At 42.7% G+C, this 12761-nt stretch overlaps 1 protein-coding gene across 2 annotated transcripts in view; it reads left to right on the top strand.

Annotated features, from left to right (window-relative positions):
- Window positions 1-12761, top strand: part of SYNE1 (spectrin repeat containing nuclear envelope protein 1) — a 465933-nt gene that overhangs the window by 287286 nt on the left and 165886 nt on the right. Inside the window, exons 87-91 of one of the 2 annotated variants that reach the window (XM_058663996.1) lie at window positions 4171-4356; window positions 4500-4622; window positions 5411-5593; window positions 6677-6820; window positions 12185-12376. In XM_058663996.1, the coding sequence (XP_058519979.1) occupies window positions 4171-4356; window positions 4500-4622; window positions 5411-5593; window positions 6677-6820; window positions 12185-12376 (828 nt within the window). Of the gene's footprint in view, window positions 1-4170; window positions 4357-4499; window positions 4623-5410; window positions 5594-6666; window positions 6821-12184; window positions 12377-12761 lie in introns of those variants that run through there. The other variant, XM_058663829.1, reaches the window with a different exon arrangement.

A 12761-nucleotide genomic window follows, 5' to 3' on the forward strand; every position in this document is an offset into this window, starting at 1 on the left:
TTTATCTTTCCCAAGCCCCCTCTTCTTTAAGACCCAAATCAATCACAAGTTCTTGGAGTGCACTCTGTGTGTATGTGTGTGCGTGCATGTCTGGCTTCTTTGAAACAATTATATGCAGGCAATGGTGGGACATTCTTTCCAGTGGAAGGAGATGATGGGTTCTATGCTCAGCCTGTAGGGAAAATGAAATTCTGCTGTTTGGCTCTCTACAATCTGGAGCGAAACACTTTGCCTTTCAGAATTCTGTCTTTTCATCTGTTAGGGATGTAGATGATCATATTTCAGACTTACCTTGAGGAACTGATGTTTTCACTTACTGTGGAAGCTAGCACACTACCTGGTGCATACTGGTGCTCAATGGAGTTATGTTCTTTTTTCTCAACGTCTGTCCATTCTCAGGCATCTGGTCCACAGAGGCAGGTGAGGGTCAGCTGGAACAAGCAATGAGTTCCCATCACATGGTGATTGCATTACTTCATTTCCTTTGAAGTTACATGACAGCAAGTTTCCTTTTTTTAAGATCTTGTCATCCAGGAAATTACTTCATCATTTTTATAACTTAGGCATGAATTAGATCCAGATATTTAACAGACTAGCTATGTTCCAGGAAGCACATATATAGAATGAGTTTTATTTAGTTACGTGGATATTCTCAAGTTTTTAAGATTTCCTAAGATGTGTGCATCTTTGTATTTTTTATATGAATCTGATTTTCCTATCTAGTTGACAGGACTCTAAATCAAAACTTCACTTCCTCCTTCTTAAATGGTTTAGCAGATCAGAATGTTTAGCCTGTATTTGTAATCCTTCCTGTTTAATCAGTCTTAGGTACTCTTCCCAAATTATCTTTGTGAAAGAATTCCAATTTTGTGCTGAAAATATACTTTGACGTGAATGGACAAGACAAAAGTTCTGATTCACGTGTAAATAGTAAGGAAAAACACAACCTCACTGGAAATTTAGAAATTCATATTTTGGGCCTGGCAGCGTAGCCTAGCGGCTAAAGTCCTCGCCTTGAATGCCCTGGGATCCCATATAGGCACCAGTTCTAATCCCGGCAGCTCCACTTCCCATCCAGCTCCCTGCCTGTGGCCTGGGAAAGCAGTTGAGGACGGCCCAATGCATTGGGATACTGCACCCGTGTGTGAGACCCGGAAGAGGTTCCTGGTTCGTGGCTTCGGACTGGCGTGCACCAGCCCGTTGCGGCTCACTTGGGGAGTGAATCATTGGACGGAAGATCTTCCTCTCTGTCTTTCCTCCTCTCTGTATATCTGACTTTGCAATACAATAAATAAATCTTTAAAAAAAAAGAAATTCATATTTCAGCAAAAAAGAGGCAGAGTTTCAACTATCAAGTTAATTCTCTTTTTTTAATTCATATTTGAGAACATGAGAGAGTTTTCCAACATTACTGGTAAAAATTGCCTACAAAGTGTATTGTGATGTTGGAAGTGTTGCTAGTTTGACCTATTGATTAAAATTTCTGGGTTCTTTGGTAAAATGGCAATTCAAATTACAGAAAGTATTTTGTACATTATTAATAATACCTAGAGTAAAACTTTAAAGGGAACAACCATCTAATATCATTTCAGAGTAGACACTTGCGTTTGATAGACTATAGAGGACTACTTAAGTGATCATGAAATCTTAAAAAAAAAAATATATATATATATATATATATATGGCCCCTGCAGTCACAGTTTATTTGTTCTTTTGACAAATAGTTCTATTTCCCCAGATCAAGGACTTTAAGCAGAATTTCAAACACAAAGAGTATTTCCTGCCTTTGTGCCAGAGAGTGGGTTTAGAGGGGAATAGATAGAAAAGAGGATTACAACACGATGAGATTGATGCAGAGAGAATGAGAGTGCAAGAGACCAAAAAAGTCTGCAGGAAGATGTACAGCCCAGACTGCCTGGGAGATTAGGGAATGAGTGATAGTGGACTGGCCCCCAGAAGAAGGCCTGCTTGTGGGGCTTTCTGGAACAATATACATGGGGAAATGCTAGCAGTAGGGGGAAGACGTGTTTTGATTCGTTCCCTGGAGGGCTGGAAAGCACAGGAGGTAAGGCTAGTGAGATAACAAAGGGCAGGTGATGGGAGCCTGTACTTTGTCCTGGGCCTCTGACATATTTTGCCTGCCCAGTGACAAATCCAGACTTGTGTTTTAAAAATACGCACCTAGCAGCCAGTATGTGGAAAACAGACTGATGAAGATAAGGTGGCTCCATTATTCTGGTGGAAAATGACAAGGCCTCTCTTTGATGATTGAGAGATGACAACTTAGGAGATTGTGAGTAGGATGACTTGCAGGTGTTTGTGACTGGGGTGTCAGGGTGCTGAGGATGTCTTAGGGAAGCAGACAGCAACACAGAAAACAGCCTGCAGCCAAGTTCGAGTTCTCATTAACAGCTGCCTGAATTTATCCAAAAACACTGCATAATGGAAGAAAAAAAAATACATGTGTTCTATGTAAGGCAAACAAAAACAAAAACAAAAACAAAAACATGGCGAGGGGGTGGGCTTTTAGCCTGGAGGTTAAAACCCTGATTAGCATGTTGGCATTCCCCAGCAGAGTACTTGGGTTTGGTTTCTGACTTGGACTCAAGACACTCCCGTCCAGCTAATGAGAGACAGAGAGGCAGAGGGTATTCCTGCTGAAGTCTTTGGATTCTGGGCAGCAGAGTTCAAGAGCTGCATTCGTAGCTCAGAGCTTTGGCCTCAGCCAAATCCCAGCCGCTGCAGGCATTTGAGTAGTGAACCAGAGGAAAGGCGTTCTTTTTTGTCTCTTTCTTTCTCTCAGCGTCTCTCTGCCTCTCATGTAAATCCATAAATAAGTACTCCTTTAAAAGATATATGGAAAATAATAGGTATGTGATGATCTGAATTACCCAAGAATAGGTCCAAACCTACCAGCAGTTCTCTCTCTCGGTTATGGAATGATGAGATAATTTATAGATTAGTTTCTTTTTCATACACTCAGCCTTTTGAAAGCTAAATATTTCCTGTAGTAAATACGTATTTTATTCCTGCTGAGAAAACAGCACTTTGTTTAGGAGAGAACATATTGCTGTAGAATGACACCCCTGTCTCCCATTCCTGCTCTTCACACAGCAGACACCCACTGACTCAGTTCTGTGCCTGCGCACTGCTGCCTCTGTATAAACCACTTCCTTCGCATGAAACGTCTTCCTCTCCCTCCCAAACTGTCAAGTTGCAAACATCCTCTGGCTGAGCTCAGATTTTGCTCTTAAAGGAGCATTCTCCCAATCTTCCAACAGGTCATAGCACATCTTGCCTGGACCCCCTAACGCCTAGCCTCTGCTTCACTGTACTTTTCCTAGTGCCTGTTATCTAGTTGCCTGTCCATTCGTGCTATAGTCCCAGTTGACAGAATCATCTCTTGATAGTGCAACGGAATTTTATTCCTTTGTAATGCTTAAAGCAAAGACTTTTTAAAAAAAGTTTGCAGATTTGTTTATTTGAAAGGCTGTTGACTCCACAAATAGCCACAATGGCCAGAAAGAAGAACCCAAAATTCCATCCTGGTCTCCCAGGTGGTGGCAAGGGTGTACTGCTTTTCCAGGAGCATTTTCAGGAGGCTACACTGGAATCAGAGAAGGGAGAGCTTGAATCAGATTTCTAATGTAGCTTAACCCTCTCTTGCACAATACTGAAACAGATCAGAGTTTTGGATTTTTTTGCAATAGTCTCATTTTCATTTCTTAGAATGAAATAGACATTTAGATCTTGGATATAGGATTTCAGATCTGTAAATGTAGTTTTTAGTTTAAGTAAGAAGAAAGGCCAGGTTTTGATTACTGGTAATCAGAACACCCAGCATCGCAAGGCCCCATCTGTTGGTGTTTGTGAGGATGGAGTTTGGGTTAACAGTATGAGCTTGTTTGTGTCACACTTAGCACATGGCCTAGCCAAATTATTATGCTTCCTTAACTTTGACTCTGTTTCTGTAAACTAACAATAACAGTAGGTGCCTACTCAAAAGGAATGGACACAGGGTGTGAATACAACCTACAGGTGCACATGGAAATAAGAATTACAATTTAATCCTGTTCTCTTCCCAGTCGAGTGGTCTCCATACCATATCATATCCATTACGTATTCTTTGCCTACATGTCAGTATGTCATAACGTTGACACTGTATTCCAGACCCTTCTAGAGGAATCGGAAGAAATTCACACTGATCTAGAAGCAATGGCTGAAAAATTGCAGTGCCTCAGTAGTGTGTACTACACAGAGAAAATGTCTCAGCAAGTGGCAGAAGTAGGACGGGAGACAGCAGAACTGCGACAGATCATCAAAAATCGCCTGCAGAATCTCCAAGATGCAGCCAAGGTGGAAAAAAAGGAGGGTTTGTTGGGAGAAAGTGGGGTTAACCCCTGTGATGTGATGTCTTACTGTGATATTATTGTTCATGAGTTTGAATTTCCAGGGCAATATATACTCTGATTAATATTCAAGTGAATTTTATTCTGCAGGATATGAAAAAATTTGAGGCAGAACTCAAAAGCTTGCAGGCTGCTGTAGAACAAGCCCAAGCAAACCTAACTTCTCCAGAAGTAGGGCGTCTTAGTCTCAAGGAGCAACTCTCACATCGACAGGTGCGCAAAAAGAGTTGAGAATGGATGACTGGCGGCATGCTTTTGAGAACCAAAGGGGATAGAGAGAAAAATCCAAACTTAATGATAGTCTGAGCCTTTGATATATTATTGTAACATTCCCTGTCAAACATGTATAGCTTGTAGGGTAGCTGTAAGTTAGTGAATGCCTGTTGGGTTGTACAGTAAATCACAGAACACTGAGTGTCTGAAGCATGAAGTTAGTGAATGCCTGTTGGGTTGTACAGTAGATCACAGAACACTGAGTGTCTGAAGCATGAAGTTAGTGAATGCCTGTTGGGTTGTACAGTAGATCACAGAACACTGAGTGTCTGAAGCATGAAGTTAGTGAATGCCTGTTGGGTTGTACAGTAGATCACAGAACACTGAGTGTCTGAAGCATGAAGTTAGTGAATGCCTGTTGGGTTGTACAGTAGATCACAGAACACTGAGTGTCTGAAGCATGAAGTTAGTGAATGCCTGTTGGGTTGTACAGTAGATCACAGAACACTGAGTGTCTGAAGCATGAAGTTAGTGAATGCCTGTTGGGTTGTACAGTAGATCACAGAACACTGAGTGTCTGAAGCATGAAGTTAGTGAATGCCTGTTGGGTTGTACAGTAGATCACAGAACACTGAGTGTCTGAAGCATGAAGTTAGTGAATGCCTGTTGGGTTGTACAGTAGATCACAGAACACTGAGTGTCTGAAGCATGAAGTTAGTGAATGCCTGTTGGGTTGTACAGTAGATCACAGAACACTGAGTGTCTGAAGCACGATATTGCTCTTTCAGCATTTGCTGGCAGAGATGGAGTCCCTGAAGCCCAAGGCACAAGCCGTGCAGCTCTGCCAGAGTGTCCTCCGGATCCCAGAGGATGTGGTTGCCAGTTTGCCGCTCTGCCACACTGCTCTGCGCCTGCAGGAGGAGGCTAGCCGGCTACAGCACTCAGCCATCCAGCAATGCAACATCATGCAGGCAGGTGCAGCTGTGCCCCGGGCTCTGCCAGCGGTGCCCATGCCAGCAGAGCAATGGCGAATGAGTCATCGCTCCTTTTCTTAGCATTGTGTGGGCTCAGCCAGCAAAGCCTACCCAGAGTGTTACATTTGACAGTGTGGTGGTTATGTAAAATCAGGAGATTAAAATGCTGTCATTTGGATCAGCCACAAAGGTCTGGGGAAAGCGCTATGAAAAAAAAATGCTTTGATGATACAATCTGTCAGTGATTTATTTCTAACAAAGAACAACTTAAAAGGCAAACCTGAATGCAGCCGTACATTTTCATCTGTTACTATTCACTTAAGAATACTATGGAACCGGACAGTACAGCTTTACTTTTATGATTTGATACAGACTCCTTTTTTTTTTTTTTTTGGCATTTCAGCTTACTGATTTTTAGAAGCATTTTCTTGCTTAAGAAGCACATTCAGATATAACTGTTATACAAGCATATTCAAGTATAATTGCTGTAAGCTTAGTATATACTTTACATTATACCATCTTCAAATAAAATCGTTAACAGAAAGAAATGAAACTGTTTATATCTTTCAGTCAACTTTTTTCATCAAAAGTTGAAGAAATAATCTCTTGTTGAAATTGCCACTTGCCCACTTGATTAAGTTTTCTTGCCCCTTGAATTAGCATGGAATTTCCTATAAATTCCTGAGCCGGGAAGTCATGCATAATTCATATTTTTCTCCTCCCTGCAGCTCTTAGCCGAGTGTCTTACTTACAGATCCAGGATTCCATATGGGGAAATGAAACCACACTGCTTTCGACCTTCTAACAGCCAGGTTTTTTTCTCGGGACAATACAGTGAAGGAGCTCAGAGAAAATCCAAACCATCTAAGGATTTGTAATGCATCAACAATTTCTACTACAGTGTTTTAGAAAACTCTGAGATAGCTAAGCAAACTTGACAGTGTGGGCCTTCTAGCAATTTTTACCCATCCTTTCCATATTCTCTGGACACACAGATAAGTGACAACACAATAGCAGCACTGCATCATTTACCCACCTTACTGATACAGAAAATTAATTTCTGTTTCATTTCTCCCCTAGGAGGCAGTGGTGCAATACGAACAATATGAGCAAGAAATGAAACATCTCCAGCAGCTGATAGAAGGAGCTCACAGAGAAATTGAGGATAAACCTGTGGCCACCAGTAATATCCAGGAGCTGCAAGCCCAGATTTCCCGGCACGAGGTGAGACAGGCGTGTGGGGAGAACACCAGGGGTGGGCAAGTGGCTTGCTCACAATAGATGATCAGCTTCCAGCAAACGGGAGCGGAAGCTTCACCCTGTCCTGGGTGCTGTAACCAGTCCTGGGGCATCCACTTTGTCTCATGGCGAATGTAGTTTTGATGATTCAGTCCTGGACGTCTGCAATCTTTTCACATGTTATTCACGACATATGTGAGCTGCTTAAATACTTTTCTGTTTGCTTACTGCCTTCTTTTAATACAGTTAATTAATTAGAAGTGCTGGGTCAGGCTGAAGCAGGGACTCAGGAGCTGCAGTTGGATCTCCCACACAGGTGGCAGGGATTCAAGTACTTGGGCCATCATCTGTTGCCTCCAAATGTACATATTCGCAAAAGTTTGATCTGAAGCGGAGGTGGGGCTTGATCCTAGGCTCACCAAAAAGGGGTGTGAGCATCCTAGCAATGGTTTAACCCACTGTGCCACAGCATTCAACTCTGTATATGATTTACAAAATGGCTTCACCTGTATTTTCTCCTATACACATTATATATAGTATATATAGATAGATAGATAGATAGATAGATAGATTGTTTCTTTTATGCATTGGCAGAAAGAAAACAGGTATTTAGTTTTTGACAGAGTTCTCCTATCTGTTAATTTATTCTCCAAATGTCTGCAGTAGCTGGGGCTGGGCAAGGTTCAACACAGGAGCCCACACCCAATGCAGGTCTCCTAAGCGTGCGGCAGGGATGCAGCTAGTTGAGCTATCGCACAGGGCGCCGCGGGAAGCTGGAAGAAGGAAGCTGGAATTGAGAACGGAGCTGAGGCTGAAAGCCAAGCATGCAGAATCAACTCCTGCACAACATGCCTGATTGCCATGGAAGCTTTAAAAACCACTGTTTAAGCAAAGCGTAGATAAGGCTAGTCTATCACATCAATATGAGAAGGTATTTTTGATACTACAACACCTGATCCAGATTTTTAATTTGTTTTAAAGATTTATTTATTTATTGTAAAGTCAGATATACAGAGAGGAGGAGAGACAGAGAGGAAGATCTTCCATCTGCTTGGTTCACTCCCCAGGTAGCTGCAATGGCCGGAGCTGAGCTGATTCGAATCCAGGAGCCAGGAGCCAGGAGCTTCCTCGGGGTCTCCCACGTGGGGGCAGGGTCCCAAGGCTTTTAGCGGTCCTACTGCTCTCCAGGGCTACAAGCAGGGAGCTGGATGGGAAGTGGGGCCACCAGACTAAAACCAGTGCCCATGTGGGATCCCGGTGTGTGCAAGGCGAGGACTTTAGCCACTAGGCTATCACACTGGGCCCTCAGATTTTTGTTGCAACAATCCTGGAATAACGGGTATTACTCAAAATTTTCTTGTTTTGTATTTTTAAAATAACTTCAGAAGTATAACAAGTTTTTTTGTAATAATGCTGTGAGATAAGGATCTTCAAACTCTTTTGCATTGTACTAAGCAAAAAACTGATTTTTAAAAGTGATTCCCTGACTTGTCATATCTAGGAATTAATTAAAACCAAACTGAAGCCCGGAATTTGGGCTTCAAAGTCCATGATTTTTCTGCTCTAGCAGAAGCTGCTTATTTCCTCCTTGCACAAAAGAAACGAATGAAGGAAAATACGTGACTTACCCGAGGCCACAGGGAGTGCTCTCAGCATGGCCGACAGCCCGCTGCATCTTCTGGTTTCTGATTTGGTGATCTCTTCAGCTTGTCATGTCTGCTCCTCACAGCCCTAAACTCCAGGGTAACCGGGAGATTTTTCAAAAAGTTCATAGCAAGTTTTTCTCATACACAATGCCGTGCATGAACTTGCGACGTTTTTGAACCCACGCAATCTCTTTAATTCAAATTCCCCGTGAACTCTTGAAGTATTCTGAAGTATTTATTTGATCCTGTGTTTTAGAACATATTTTCCTGAAAGTAATAACATGGCCCTGTGTGAGGTTCATTGTATGTATAAAACAAACACAGGAAGGGATGTGCTAAGCACAGAAAGCCTGATGGATGAGAACAGAGAAGTTGAGACAGGAATTCTTCCTGCATTTTCTGTCTGCTTTCAATTGAATTTTAATCTAACAGTCAACCCAATTTTATGTTATTACTGTAACTCAGAAAAATAATATGGAGTTCATTTCTATGGAGTTTGTTTTTTATGATTTTCTTTTATGATTTTCTTTTTTTATGATTTTTCTTTTGCTTGGATGGAATTATTTTGCCACTTTTAGATCAATGTCGGGAGTACTTGGACCTGGTTGCTGTCCCCCTGGTGCAGGAGGAGACTGCTATTCTGGGCTGGCTTCTTTCACCTGAAATTCTCACCATTGCAATCACTTTCAGAAAGAAGTGGTGGGGTGGGAGTTAGGGCCCAGTGGATGAAGCTGCTGCATGTGATGGAACTACTCCATGTGGGAATTCCTAGCTGTTCCATTTCCACCTGATCCAGCTTCCTGTGACTGCGTGTGGGAAGGGATCTGAAGGTGGTACAAGTGCCTGGGTCCCTGCCAGACACGTGGGAGACTAGGATAAGCCTGGCTGCTGGTTGCTGCCTGGACATGGCTGTTGGGGACTGAATCGGCAGAAGGAAGATACAGTTCTAATTCTCTCTACCTCACCTTCCCCACCCCACCTTCCATTTCAAATAAATATTTTGAAAATGTAGCCAATAAAATTTAAACACAGAGGGGCTGATGTTACAGCACAGTGAATAAAGCTGTCACTGTGATGCCGGCATCCCACATGGTCACTGCTTGGAGTTTTAGCCGCTCGACTTGGCATCCAACTCCCCGCTAACTGCCAGATAAAATCAATGGAAGATGGCCCAAGACCTTGGGCTAATGTCACCTGCTGTGAATATACAGAAGAAATTACTGTTCCCTGGATTCAACCTAGTCCGTTCTTCACCCTCCCCTCCAATCTCCCTGAACCTCTTTACCATTTCCCCCAGCATTATCAAAATAATATAATCCTTCAGAAACAACCAAAAGTCCAACAGTCAAGTCTAGCCATTCAAGTTTACCATGGCAATGGGATCATAGGCAAAGGAAAAAATCTAGTATTGAATTGTCAAGGTATATTTGACAATTTCACATGTCCCACTAACTTTTTCAGTTTAAGTTTCGATTTTTATTTCAAAGGCAGAGGTAGAGTATTGTTCTGCCCATTGCTTATTTCTCTAAATACCAGCAACACCCAGATGCCTCAAACTAAGCCTGGGTTCCACATGTGGGTACCCATGACTCCGCTACTTGAACCTAGTGCTTCCCACACTACATATTAGCAGCTGTCTGGAAGTGAAGGTTAGGTAGGGCTAAAACCCAGGCACCCTGATGTGAGGTGTGGGTGCCAACTAGTGTCATAGTTACTGTGCCAAGTGTCTGTTGTGCTTTCCATTGAGTTTTTGAAGCAGCCTCCTGAATACAAATACATACATTCACCATCATCCACATGGGTTGAGGATCCTTGATCTGAAACACTTGAGACCAGAAGTGTTTCTAAATTTTGAATTCTTTGAATTTTGGAATAGTTGTGTAGGCATTGCCAGTTGAGCATCTATAAGCTGAAACGTATTTCAGTTTTTCATTTTCAGCCTATTCTTCTTGAGACTGTGTAACACATTAACTGTTACCACTCAGTTTTATTTGAACAAAATTGACTGCACCACAATTAACCAACCTACACAGCAGTGGAACAGAGCATCTGTTTTCCAAAGGCGCAGGGAGGGGCAATTCTGGAAGTACCATCACATGCATCAGAGTCAAATGGGCAGGCTGTGCAATGTGGATTCTTGCAAACCCAGTAATTTGCCATCTTTGGGTGTGTTGATTACCACTGCACTTTTAGGAAAGATCCAGATGAATTGTGCACATGATGTAGTTGGGAATTTCATTGTAGGAAGAGGGTGCTTGCTGTCAGAATGGACATACCTTTACAGGGCTCTGCCTTGTGCCTGTGGCTACCACGAGAGTGTTAAGCGTGGAAGGCTAAAGATTGTCATCTTCCCAGATTCTTCATGTTCACCCAATTGGGGAAAGCTGTTTTAAGAAAACCTAGTGCCTTGGAACTCATGGAGCCATTGGATATTTTCTGTATGTGTTACACATGTGCTAATTACTATGCTAAATAATGCTAATATTTTAAAAATTGACTGGATTTAATTAAGCATGTACAGAACGAGATAAAGATGTGCTTATTTTATTTTATTTTAAATACTTTAAATTTTTTTTTTCTGTAATGCTGCAAGTCAAGAAAGCAAGTAACTGGCTGAGTTCTGCTGGCCTATTTTTCATAGAGAAGAGGGAACCAAACAATTATCATAATGAGATATTATATCCCTATATAAACATAGGTGGTCTTCCATTGTATGTTTGTATGTTACATATTCAGAGTTGTCACAAATGTGTTCTATGAAAGCAAAGAACAGCTTCAGATAAAGGAGGCCAATAAAAGATACAGAAAATATAGGAATTTTATAGTTCTAGGATGTTCTAGGATTGCATGTGCTATTATACCTTTTCATTTGTAAAGGTGCAAGAAGGTATGATTTTATTGTTTAATAGTGAAAAGCAAGACTCTATCATATCTAAGAACTTGCATGCTCCTAAAACAGATGTGCAGGGTCACCTTCCTAATAGCAAGTTGCTGCCCAGAACACATTTCCAATAAACTTGCAGTCAAAGGTTTTCAGAATTCAGAGCTATTAAATATGAACTGCCTTTTGGGTCAAAGGGCCTAGTTGGAGGCCTCAGATGTATTTGGGATAATAATGGGGCTGCTTGGGAGAAAACAATGTCTGTGTGTAAAATTTCATGTGGATTTCACAGGTATTATTATTAGCCAGTCCAACTCAAGCCCCTCAACTGCACCTCTGGGTCACAGGAAGGGGCAGGCACTTTGCTTTGCAATTCCATGGCTCTAAATGACTGGCATAGTTGCTGGCTGGACTCAATATGGTGAAGAGCTGAGCAGTGCGGTTTTTCTTCAGTTTTAGTCATCACGTGACCTAATTTTGCCGGCATGAACATCTGGTCCATTGAGATGCTGTGGCATAGTGAGGAGAGCTGCCAGATCTTAATAGTCGGGAAGTCGGTGGTCCTCACAGGGGCTTCTCTCACGCCTGTACCCCTTTTGTTCCTGCTCTGCCCCAGCGCTGTGGACTCCCGGAGGAGATGCGTGCAGCTTGCTCGCTCTCCTGGCTCACTCTGCACATCCTGCTCTCAGCCACCCCTGCTGCCGCCTGCAGGGCAGTGTGAGCTCATTGGCTCGCCTTGCAGGAAGATGAACGCTACCACTTCTGTTTCCTTTTGATGCTGCTCTGACCCAGGGGGAAGGAAAAAAAATTATGTTTTCTCAGGAGCTGGCTGAGAAAATCAAGGGCTACCAGGAGCAGATTGCCGCCCTCAACTCCAAGTGCAAGATGCTGACGATGAAAGCTAAGCACGCCACCATGCTGCTGACGGTGACGGAGGTCGAAGGGCTGGCGGAAGGGACCGATGACCTGGACCGGGAACTCCCTGCGCCTGGGGCCCAGCCCTCTGTGGTCATGGTAAGGGGTCCAGCCCGGGCGGCTTAGCGCTTGTCACAGCAGGCTGGCTGAGGGCGCCACAATTGACCTTTCTCAAGACTTTATTTAGGGATCCGCAGATTCCAAGAGAGGAACAGTTTCCTTAACTCCCTCTGACTGTAATTGGGTGGTGCCAGTGAGTAACAGTAAACAGGGGCAGTTGAAACAAACTGTTTTCAGCAGACTGCTGAATTGATGAGCCTGTCAGAGGGTGGCCGCGCTTGCCTGTATAATTTAAGAATGATATCGGAAGACTTTCTTTTTTTTCTTGTCTTTGCCCTTTATTTTTGTGTTTTGTTCGTTTGTTTTTGAGAAAAATTCCTTTGCATGGACTTCTAGTTTTTTTGGGGGGGGGAGAATTGAGGAG

Source organism: Ochotona princeps, chromosome 1, assembly GCF_030435755.1.
Source record: "Ochotona princeps isolate mOchPri1 chromosome 1, mOchPri1.hap1, whole genome shotgun sequence".
Lineage (NCBI taxonomy): Eukaryota > Metazoa > Chordata > Mammalia > Lagomorpha > Ochotonidae > Ochotona > Ochotona princeps.